The 12,664-nt window shown below is 43.0% G+C and overlaps 1 protein-coding gene across 3 annotated transcripts in view; it reads right to left on the bottom strand.

Moving 5' to 3' along the window:
• Positions 1 to 12,664, bottom strand: part of LOC139227820 (ankyrin repeat and SAM domain-containing protein 1A-like) — a 482,026-nt gene that overhangs the window by 161,398 nt on the left and 307,964 nt on the right. Inside the window, exon 13 of one of the 3 annotated variants that reach the window (XM_070858888.1) lies at positions 106 to 159. The exons of the other annotated variants lie outside the window; for them this stretch is intronic. Coding sequence (XP_070714989.1) covers positions 106 to 159 — 54 coding nt within the window. The remainder of the gene's footprint in view (positions 1 to 105; positions 160 to 12,664) is intronic. 3 annotated transcript variants of the gene reach the window in all.

Below are 12,664 nucleotides of genomic sequence, written 5' to 3'. Positions count from 1 at the left end.
AGCAAGTGTTGATTAGTATTAACAGGCATATCTTCAGTTTGAGTCGACAAAAGATCCGGAGTCCCTCACACCATTCTAGAACTCATTTCACAAAAAAAATCTTACACTGTACAAAGATTTAGTTCTGCGAGGATTAGGTATTGGAAGTAGAAGTTTTCGCTGTGGGAGATTAAATAAATGTACGATAATGAAGTAAACTGCAACCGCAGAGGAATAGTCGTCAAATTACAAATATAGCCTTGACTTAATAATCTAGCTCATTTATCAAACACATCTTCTGCAGACTGCACAATTAAGCTGCGAATAACAGGAAAGATGTTCTCAATGCAAGGTCAAATATTATTAAGCTGCTGAATTTAAAGATGAATTAGCAAATCCAAGTATGTGTGTAAAGGACATTTGCATATCACAGCAGATCTCACAGAATGAATATCAGATACCTTCGCGATGATGTTTTTCAAGTTGATGTTTTACATGCATTAGCAACTGGAGAGCTGAAACATGTTCCTGCATACAACTGCCTATATTCGTTTTTGTGGGGTTAATTTAGGTAGTGCTGAGAACCAACAAAACAACATTTATGCTGGAATGCTTAAGTGAAGCAAAATTCAGACACAGTTACAAAAATTAAATTCAAGCTCATGAAACCTTGAACCTTCACCAGAATATCAATGCTTTATCTGGCTTCACAGTGACAGAGTACGGGGAAACATTGGCTCAGTAAATATCGAGGGTCAGGAATACTGCCAGGACGATTACTCTAATTGCATTTTGATAAATAAGCCAAATGCTGTTACCATAAGTTACCAGAATCCTTCCCTGTGTAAATGAAAATCATTGAGATTATAGCTGCATGAGAAAGACCAGGGCTGAAATTAAAATATTTTTACCAAATAAGTGATTGATGTACTATTTTCTGTTGTCAATGATATGGCTTTATGCCATCTGATAAAATATAATTTTAACTTTGTATTCTTATTGGAGTGTCAATCGAAAAGGAATATGACCCGTGAGCTTCTGTGTTAGACTGCTAACACTCAAATGCAATTCAGTTGGAAGTATTACAGAGGAAATAGATTCCAAAAGCAACAGGGCGTAGAGGATGGAGGCATGTCATAAAGATAGGAGGGAAACGATTTGTGGGTGCTGAATAGTGTCCTTGAAAGGAAAAGAGGCAATTCAGCCTCTCAGTTCTACAACAATGTAGCATTAATAATGTTTCAATCTAATAAAACAATGATGACAGCTAGGGATATATTCTGTTTGTGTGAAGAAACAAACCCGAGACTAATTCAGAGATTACATTTTTCAAGTGACTTTGATAACCCACAAGTCTGTCACTCGTTAAAAGTCGGAAATTTGACAATCGATGAGAAAACACAGCAAATAATCAACACATGCAAATTACAACACATTGCCTGCCATACCCTCAGTTTCATAAAGATCAAACTAGAATCTTGGTATAATCTGCTTCATTTTTAGCTAATATGTATCCTGGTTGGTTCTGCGGAAACCACGTGCTTAACATGCATCTAAAAATATCATGACTCTGCGGATAGTGTCTCACATGGCCTCATGCACAGTGTCCTTCAAAGCTCCTGAATCTGTACCACAATGCCAATTCATTTCAAACTAGGCGCAACTGATTAACTTGTGAAGCCGAAGCCCAGTCCCCACCCCCACCTCAAAAAAGCGATCATCATGCAGGACCGGAGGGATTGGTTAGATGGCAACATAATGTGTAAAGGATGCACATTTGATGAAAAAGACCTACAAGATAGGTAACCTCCGTTCTTCATTTTAACCTATACCAAAGTAATATAATTCAGAAGATGGAGGCACCTGCAGAGGTAACAAAACATCCATGGCCAGACTAAAAGATAAGAGTTAAGTCTGGAAAGTAATGTTTAGCAAATCTGTGAGGCATATTCCATGTGACAGACTTGCAAGTACAATTAATCAGACCTCATTAAAAGATGCCCAAAGCCATGGAATGGTTAGAATGCCCTATAACCTGCTTCGCTGAGCATCTCCCCTGCAAGAAGACAGCAGCACAGAATGCACTCAACCACCTATTCAGCATTTCTCTGCTTATCAGTTTTGCCTTCGGTCTTTGCATCATAGTGGATTCTGTATACTCAGTCTATTTTGGGAACAGATTCTGCCCAATTTGTAGGTCAGCCTCAACAACCCCAACTCTTACAAGTTATTCAACATAAGAAATAAATGAAACTACTAATCATAGTCTGAGAGATCTGAAGGAAGGGTAGTACTTCAGTGACAATGAGTGTTCATTGAGGCTTTGAGTGACCCAGGCAGCTGATTCTTCTGTGCCAGCAATGCTGGGTTCCTCTCAGAAGTGGTAACAGGCAAGCTGATGGACATTGTGAACTGGGTTACAAGCCCATATGCGTACTGTCGAGAAATGATGCTAGGTTGGCATAGACTTTCTCTAATCTCCCTTCTCGGAGGGAGTCTGTGGCAGGTTTTGAGAGAAGTACTTGTATTGAATAGGGTGTCAACAGCAAACATTCGTGTGTAACTTGTCTTGAATTACCCATCATCCACAATGGAAAAGTAAGAATGCCAAGCTACTTTAGGTTAGAAATCCTTTCTGTAACGATCATAATTTTGGTGGGTCCTTAACATTACTTTCAATGCTGTGGGTAAATTGCAGGCATAGTACTGAACCTGCACCTGCAGCAGGCGTTTGGGAATCGCCAAACTCGGTGCTTAATGATTGTCGGAATACAGCATAAAACCAATCTCTGTGGACATGTAGTCCGACAATTTCTGTGGATGTGTAGTTCATGAGGTGTAATATTGGGAAGGCCTTGGCAATATCATTCTGGATGTGGCCGCAATTTCTTGGTTGGGGGGACAGCCATCCAAAGGATGTTCTGCTGTTGGCTTATATGATATTCAGTGTCAACTGGGCTAGTGTCTCCTTGATAGCGACTCTTGCCATGTATCCCCAGCACAAATGCCCAACTGGGAATAGTTGAAAACACTGAGATTGGCGATTCCCAACCACCCGAGTGCTCCAGGTGTAAGTTCAGTACTGCATTGGAAGTAGTGTCAATAACTACAGTGCACAAGGTGCAATCCTTATCACACATCAGTAGCTTCCAGTAACGCAGCAAGATTCATGGCAGTAAATGGATAAACACAATCTACTGTTACAGGATTAAATGCGAGGGATAATTCTGATCTTGAAACTGGAGGCTAGTTGCAGAGGTTTAGTACCTTCCTGAACTTATATTATAAAATCTAAATTATGACAATAGGATTTTTGTTTCGTTTCGAGCAATGGGGGCCAAATATTTATTTCAATATATCGATTTTTTGACTCAGATATTTTCAGAAAATAGGACCCAAGGAGAGTTGTGGCAAATTCTGGCAGCAAATTCGAAATCACGAGTAAGCACAGTACCGCTGTATTATTGAACCTTGCCATTTACGCAAGTAATAGATTTTGAGAATTGGCTCGTACGTAGATCTCCTTTTCATGAATAAGTAGTCATTTGTTTTGATTCAAGCAATGTACTTCACTGGTCAGTACCAAACGATTATAGTAAAGCTAGGGCTGGAAAAGGGAAGGTGGGAGAGGAGAGGAGAAAGAGGGTGAACGAGAGAATGAGAGAGAAACAAAAAGAAAGAGAGGATAAAGAGGAGAACACGAACGATATAGAGTGTAACGATTCCAGATGTGTACCTCAGCCCTATTGGTTTATGCTTGCCCGCTTTGCCTGTTAAGGTTTACTATATGGCCACTGGAAAGCATGTGATTGGATAAAGGCTGCTGCAAAGCAAACTGGAAAAAGCACGGACATCAATTTAATTTTACTTTTCTTCATTTAAAAAAAATATATAGATATATATTTATGTTCTAATAAGGACAACTCTTCTTTTATTGATTGTTGTTTGGAAGGTTTGTTGATCAGTGCCCAATCTGTGTGAATTCTCTAAATAAAACCTGATAAAGGAGGAAACATGGATTAACTCATTAAAAAACTGAAATCTAATCTAATCTCCTGTGGAGAATGGTCGACCTCATTCCAATTCAACAGTTAGCGGTATGATGTGAGTGCCAGATAACAGTCGTTTTAGCTGAGGAAAAAATAAATGGGTACAATGGCACAGGTTTTAGGTCTTATATGGCAGACAACCAAGTGTAGCACCAAAAATATACAAATTGATAGGTACATGCTAAACAGATGTTTCACCAAGAAACAATTAAGCTTGGTTTTATTCCAACAGTATGTATAGGGGATGCTTGAGTGAAAAACACGATTTCCAGATTATGGAATAGCATATATTCTACCTGAATCAATCTGAATATACATAATGTATCTAAATATCATACTGCATTAATAAAAAGAGTACTGCAAAAATCGGTGTCTTGGTATTTTAACCTTAGCTGATACCTATTCGCAGATATTTGCTTCGAGTTTATTAGGATTTCTCCCCCCCCCCCCCACCCCCCGCCAAAAAATACATTTTAAGCAGCTCTTCTTTTGGCATATTTATGCTGGTTCAGCCATGACGGAGGAGGCGAAGGGGAAGGGCGAAAGGGAATGGAAGGGGGAGGAGAGAGGACAGAGGTTATAGCACCTTTCCCGACCACCAGACATCCCAAAGCACTTCACAACCAATGAAGTACTTTTTGAAGTGTAGCCACGGTTGTAATGTAGGAAATGCAGCAGCCAATTTGAGCACTGTAAGCTCCCACAAACAGCAATGAGATAATGACTAGATAATCTGTTTTTTAGTGATGTTGATTGAGGGATAAATATTGGCCAGGACACCAGGGATAACTCCCCTGCTCTTCCTCGAAATAGTGGGGCTTCGGTGTAATGTCTCATCCAAAAGTTGGCACCTCAGACAGTGCAGCACTGCCTCTGTACCGCACTGGAGTGTCAGCCTCGATTTTGTGCTCGAGTCTCTGGAGTGGGACTTGAACCCACAACCTTCTGACTCAGAGGCAAGGGTGCTACCAACTGAGTCACTGGCTGACATACAGGAGAAAGAGAAGAAAATTCTTGCCAGTGTAAGTTTCCATGGAAGCCAGTAGCTCACCCAAGTGGACATTCTTCATGTCAGCCTACACAGTATGTATTGGCAACTACACAACTCTGGAAACAGACAAGCCAAATCGTCCTCACATCCACATATGCACTTCTGAGCAGAGATAAATCGACAGCAATCAGCAGTGAGACCCCTGGATGATTCTCTCTCCCTGGTCCAGGAGTAACAAGGCCAATTGTAGCAGCTAAGTCAGCACAGAGCAGGGACAGAACATGGAAACTCTGAATGGCTCAGTAACGCACTGGGTTTTTCCATTTTCTGAGTAAGTCAAGGTGGATCTCCTATTTTAATATTTAAGTGCAATAACTATAAACATCAAATGTACATGTTCAAATGCCATCAGTTTAAGAGACCTTATTAAAATATAGCAGTTATAGTTATAGTATTTTATCATTTTAATATTTCAAATAGAGGGAGCAATAAATATCAAAATATAAACAGGGTGCTTTTGCTAAAGGAACCTGGCACATGATTAGAACATGCACTTATGAACTTTTTGTGAATAAAACATTTTTACTTGTAAATGAGAAATTTGCACTGCATGAAATTGAAAAACATAACCATCTGGACAATAACAAACAAATAGGAACAGTATCTAGAAATCAGATTGTTCTATGAGAAGCAAGAAATTATTTTGAAAATGATCAAAGTGTGGCTTATGACAAGTTAGCAGAATCAGTGAAAAAGTACAGTATTACATCAGGATGGACAGTTCCCATTATTTTTTAACTGGCACCCAAAGTCTAATTAAAGGGAGTCTTTAATTGTACCTTTATGGGCCAAGTGCTTGGCTAGTGCAATACAATATTACCTTCAGAATTTTTTGAGGATGTTTCCAATAAAGTGGACAAAGGAGTACCAGTTGATGTGGTATATTCGGCCTTCAATCCCATCAATTTCCCCAACACAATTTCCCGACTAATAAAGATTTCCCTCAGTTCCTCCTCCTTAATAGACCCTCTGACCACTTTTATATCCGGAAGGTTGTTTGTGTCCTCCTTAGTGAATACTGAACCAAAGTACTTGTTCAATTGGTCTGCCATTTCTTTGTTCCCCGTTATGACTTCCCCTGATTCTGACTGCAGGGGACCTACGTTTGTCTTTACTAACCTTTTTCTCTTTACATACCTATAGAAACTTTTGCAATCCACCTTAATGTTCCCTGCAAGCTTCTTCTCGTACTCCATTTTCCCTGCCCTAATCAAACCCTTTGTCCTCCTCTGCTGAGTTCTAAATTTCTCCCAGTCCCCAGGTTCGCTGCTATTTCTGGCCAATTTGTATGCCATTTCCTTGGCTTTAATACTATCCCTGATTTCCCTTGATAGCCACGGTTGAGCCACCTTCCCTTTTTTATTTTTACGCCAGACAGGAATGTACAATTGTTGTAATTCATCCATGCGGTCTCTAAATGTCTGCCATTGCCCATCCACAGTCAACCCCTTAAGTATCATTAGCCAATCTATCTTAGCCAATTCATGCCTCATACCTTCAAAGTTACCCTTCTTTAAGTTCTGGACCATGGTCTCTGAATTAACTGTTTCATTCTCCATCCTAATGCAGAATTCCACCATATTATGGTCACTCTTCCCCAAGAGGCCTCGCACAATGAGATTGCTAATTAATCCTCTCTCATTACACAACACCCAGTCTAAGATGGCCTCCCCCCTAGTTGGTTCCTCGACATATTGGTCTAGAAAACCATCCTTTATGCATTCCAGGAAATCCTCCTCCACCGTATTGCTTCCAGTTTGGCTAGCCCAATCTATGTGCATATTAAAGTCACCCATTATAACTGCTGCACCTTTATTGCATGCACCCCTAATTTCCTGTTTGATGCCCTCCCCAACATCACTACTACTGTTTGGAGGTCTGTACACAACTCCCACTAACGATTTTTGCCCTTTAGTGTTCTGCAGCTCTACCCATATAGATTCCACATCATCCAAGCTAATGTCTTTCCTAACTGTTGCATTAATCTCCTCTTTAACCAGCAATGCTACCCCACCTCCTTTTCCTTTTATTCTATCCTTCCTGAATGTTGAATACCCCTGGATGTTGAGTTCCCAGCCCTGATCATCCTGGAGCCACGTCTCCGTAATCCCAATCACATCATATTTGTTAACATCTATTTGCACAGTTAATTCATCCACCTTATTGCAGATACTCCTTGCATTAAGACACAAAGCCTTCAGGCTTGCTTTTTTAACACCCTTTGTCCTTCTAGAATTTTGCTGTACAGTGGCCCTTTTTGTTCTTTGTCTTGGGTTTCTCTGCCCTCCACTTTTCCTCATCTCCTTTCTGTCTTTTGCTTTTGCCTCATTTTTGTCTCCCTCTGTCTCCCTGCATAGGTTCCCATCCCCCTGCAATATTAGTTTAACTCCTCCCCAACAGCACTAGCAAACACTCCCCCTAGGACATTGGTTCCGGACCTGCCCAGGTGCAGACCGTCCGCTTTGTACTGGTCCCACCTCCCCCAGAACCGGTTCCAATGCCCCAAGAATTTGAATCCCTCCCTGCTGCACCACTGCTCAAGCCATGTATTCATCTGCGCTATCCTGCGATTCCTACTCTGACTAGCACGTGGCACTGGTAGCAATCCCGAGATTACTACTTTTGAGGTCCTACTTTTTAATTTAGCTCCTAGCTCCTTAAATTCTTTTCGTAGGACCTCATCCCTTTTTTTACCTATGTCGTTGGTACCAATGTGCACCACGACAACTGGCTGTTCTCCCTCCCATTTCAGAAGGCTTTCGACAAGGTCCCACACAGGAGATTAATGTGCAAAGTTAAAGCACATGGGATTGGGGGTAGTGTGCTGACGTGGATTGAGAACTGGTTGTCAGACAGGAAGCAAAGAGTAGGAGTAAATGGGTACTTTTCGGAATGGCAGTCAGTGACTAGTGGGGTACCGCAGGGTTCTGTGCTGGGGCCCCAGCTGTTTACATTGTACATTAATGATTTAGACGAGGGGATTAAATGTAGTATCTCCAAATTTGCGGATGACACTAAGTTGGGTGGCAGTGTGAGCTGCGAGGAGGATGCTATGAGGCTACAGAGTGACTTGGATAGGTTAAGGTTAGGTGAGTGGGCAAATGCGTGGCAGATGAAGTATAATGTGGATAAATGTGAGGTTATCCACTTTGGTGGTAAAAACAGAGAGACAGACTATTATCTGAATGGTGACAGATTAGGAAAAGGGAAGGTGCAACGAGACCTGGGTGTCATGGTATATCAGTCATTGAAGGTTGGCATGCAGGTACAGCAGGCGGTTAAGAAAGCAAATGGCATGTTGGCCTTCATAGCGAGGGGATTTGAGTACAGGGGCAGGGAGGTGTTGCTACAGTTGTACAGGGCCTTGGTGAGGCCACACCTGGAGTATTGTGTACAGTTTTGGTCTCCTAACTTGAGGAAGGACATTCTTGCTATTGAGGGAGTGCAGCGAAGATTCACCAGACTGATTCCCGGGATGGTGGGACTGACATATCAAGAAAGACTGGATCAACTGGGCTTGTATTCACTGGAGTTCAGAAGAGTGAGAGGGGACCTCATAGAAACGTTTAAAATTCTGACGGGTTTGGACAGGTTGGATGCAGGAAGAATGTTCCCAATGTTGGGGAAGTCCAGAACCAGGGGTCACAGTCTAAGGATAAGGGGTAAGCCATTTAGGACCGAGATAAGGAGAAACTTCTTCACCCAGAGAGTGGTGAACCTGTGGAATTCTCTACCACAGGAAGTAGTTGAGGCCAATTCACTAAATATATTCAAAAGGGAGTTAGATGAAGTCCTTACTACTCGGGGGATCAAGGGGTATGGCGTGAAAGCAGGAAGTGGGTACTGAAGTTTCATGTTCAGCCATGAACTCATTGAATGGCGGTGCAGGCTAGAAGGGCTGAATGGCCTGCTCCTGCACCTATTTTCTATGTTTCTATGTTTCTAAGACAGAATGGAATGAAGATAACTTGTACTATGGCACTGTACACTTTCAGAAGGCTTTCGACAAGGTCCCACACAAGAGATTAATGTGCAAAGGTAAAGCACATGGGATTGGGGGTAGTGTGCTGACGTGGATTGAGAACTGGTTGGCAGACAGGAAGCAAAGAGTAGGAGTAAATGGGTACTTTTCAGAATGGCAGGCAGTGACCAGTGGGGTATCGCAAGATTCTGTGCTGGGGCCCCAGCTGTTTACATTGTACATTAATGATTTAGACGAGGGGATTAAATGTAGTATCTCCAAATTTGCAGATGACACTAAGTTGGGTGGCAGTGTGAGCTGCGAGGAGGATGCTATGAGGCTGCAGAGTGACTTGGATAGGTTAGGTGAGTGGGCAAATGCATGGCAGATGAAGTATAATGTGGATAAATGTGAGGTTATTCACTTTGGTGGTAAAAACAGAGAGACAGACTATTATCTGAATGGTGACAGATTAGGAAAAGGGGAGGTGCAACGAGACCTGGGTGTCATGGTACATCAGTCATTGAAGGTTGGCATGCAGGTACAGCAGGCGGTTAAGAAAGCAAATGGCATGTTGGCCTTCATAGCGAGGGGATTTGAGTACAGGGGCAGGGAGGTGTTACTACAGTTGTACAGGGCCTTGGTGAGGACACACCTGGAGTATTGTGTACAGTTTTGGTCTCCTAACTTGAGGAAGGACATTCTTGCTATTGAGGGAGTGCAGCGAAGGTTCACCAGACTGATTCCCAGGATGGCGGGACTGACATATCAAGAAAGACTGGATCAACTGGGCTTGTATTCACTGGAGTTCAGAAGAATGAGAGGGGATCTCATAGAAATGTTTAAAATTCTGAAGGGTTTAGACAGGTTAGATGCAGGAAGAATGTTCCCAATGTTGGGGAAGTCCAGAACCTGGGGTCACAGTCTAAGGATAAGAGGTAAACCATTTAGGACGAGATGGAGAAACTTCTTCACCCAGAGTGGTGAACCTGTGGAATTCTCTACCACAGAAAGTTGTTGAGGCCAATTCACTAAATGTATTCAAAAAGAAGTTGGATGTAGTCCTTACTACTAGGGGGATCAAGGGCTATAGCAAGAAAGCAGGAATGGGGTACTGAAGTTGCATGTTCAGCCATGAACTCATTGAATGGCAGTGCAGGCTCGAAAGGGCGAATGGCCTACTCCTGCACCTATTTTCTATGTTTCTATAATTGGTCAAGTAATTTAAGTCTAGAATGAAGGGACATAGATATAAGAATAAATGTGAGAGATTTAGGAAAGACTAGGACAATTTTTTTTTTTTAAACACAAAGTATTGTGAGGCTGTGGATTTCACTATTTGAGTTACATGACTGAACCGGAGATGGTGTTTATTATGTATGAATAAAGAGTCTGGCTGAATACTGTGAGCTCAAAGTGTGACCTTAATCTTTTATTGCAGGTCTCCAGAGTGCCTCTCCAGCCTGTGAGGCCTCCTAAGTACCTGTGCTCCCAAGGGATTGTGTTAACCCTTAAGAATAGGTTAGAAAGGTAGCGAAGAAAAGGGGAATAAAGGAACGTGTAAACAGAGCAGGCAAATAGGTTAAGGATAATTGCATTTGTGGAGGATAGACACCAATATGGACTGGTTAGGCCGAAGAACGAAGAATCTGGCCAAAATTATCTGGGCAGAAGAGTTAGCCAACAGGTTGACAGATCTAATTAAAGGAACATTATACAAAATAAATACAAGGCAAAAAAGGGTTGCATAAAAGAATGGAGTTCTGCGGATCTAGAGAGATATTGGGCCCAAGTTTCGAGCCGCGCCTAGAACGGCGCAGTCTCGACCTGAACGCCCGTTTTTCGCGCCAGAAAAAAACCCTCCAGATTCTCCACCTCCCTGCAGGTCCTCTGGCCCTCGGCGCAGCGCAGCAGGAGGTGTAGGGGGTGGAGCCAGGACCCTGCGCTGAAATCAGTGCCGGGACCTCTGCACATGCACGCTACAGTGGGCGCGCAAGTGCAGTAGCTCCAGGCGCCCGAAACTGTGTGGGAAGGGCCCGAAGCACGCAGCCCCTAGCCCTGGCTGAATGGCCTCACTGGGGCTGCGTGAATAGGGCTCCTCCCACGGCCAGTTCCTGCTTCCTCCTGACCCGACTCCCGCTTCCGGACCGGACCCGACAACCCCCCCCCCACTCCCCCGGCGCCGCTCCTGGACCGGACCCGACACCCACTCTCCCCTCCCCCCGGACCGGACCCGACACCCGCTCTCCCCTCCCCCCGGACCGGACCGGACACCCGCCCCCACCCCGACCTGACCTTCCTCTCCCCCAATCCGAACCGAACCGACCTCCCTCCCACCACCCCCCCGACCCGACCCAACGCCACCTACCTGTAAATCTGGTGCTGGGGACGGGCCCTGCCCGAAGTCTCGGGCCCGGCCCGTTCAGCCTCCCTCCCCATTCTCCTTCCCCCCCCCCCACCTCCCCCCAATCTCCTTCCCCCCCCCCCAATCTCCTCCCCCCCCCTCTCCCTCTACCCCCCCCTCTCCCTCTCTACCACCCCCCCTCTCTCCCTCTCCTCGCTGTCAGAAACACAGACACTGACAGACAGAGAATGACAGACACTGACAGACAGAGAATGAGACACAGACAGACAGATAGAGACACTGACAGAGACACACTGAGGGGGGCATCCCAGCATGCTGTAGGAGGGCTCCCGGTGCTGCAGTCGGTAAGTAGAAAATGTTTTATTTAATAATTAAAAAAAAAAAAATTATTTCTTATTAATTTTTTTTTGGATTGATTTATTGGTTGATTTATTGATGAATTTATCATTTATTATTGATGATGGCTCTTTATTTGTAAAACTGAAGTGTTTAATGTTTGTAAACTTCCCTTTAAACCGCCCCCCCCACCACCATTCCCTACGCCTGATTTTCTAAAGTGTAGACAAGGTTTTTTCGAGCGTACAAAAATCTTCACTTACTCCATTCTAAGTTAGTTTGGAGTAAGTTTTCACTGACGAAACTTTGAAAACAGGCGTAAGTGGTCGGACACGCCCCCTTTTGAAAAAAAAATTCTGTTCCAAAGTGAAACTGTTCTAACTGACTAGAACTGGAGCAAACTAAATTCCGATTTCGAAGATACTCCGTTCTACACCAGTTGCTCCTAAAAATCAGGAGCAAATCATGTGGAAACTTGGGGCCTCTAAAACTAAACTAAAACTTAAAAGGGAGATGCATGATAAAGTTTGCACTGACAGTACTAAAGAAAATCATAAGGAACATAAAATATGTAGTTGATGATGAAGAGGAGGAGTAAAAGGGCTAATAGGAAATATGAAAAATAAGAGTATAAAGGTGATAGCACCACTCAAAAATGAAGGAGCGAGTCTAACTGTGGAGGATGAAGGTATGGCGGAAATATCAAGTAAATAAGTTGTATTTTTTTTTTCAAACAAATGATGGTTAAATGATGAAGTTAAAATATAGATGTTCTAGAGGTGGACATGAAACAATTGTTACAGATAAGTGCAAACATGAAAAAATAAAACAGCTTCCAATTATATAGCACCTTTCATGCCTTCAAGATGCCCCAAAATGCTTCAGTGAATTTAGAAGACTAGTCACTGTTATTTTGTAGAACT

This window comes from Pristiophorus japonicus, chromosome 17 (assembly GCF_044704955.1).
Source record: "Pristiophorus japonicus isolate sPriJap1 chromosome 17, sPriJap1.hap1, whole genome shotgun sequence".
NCBI classification, from domain to species: Eukaryota; Metazoa; Chordata; class Chondrichthyes; family Pristiophoridae; genus Pristiophorus; species Pristiophorus japonicus.
This window is presented reverse-complemented; position numbering and strand designations above follow the sequence as displayed.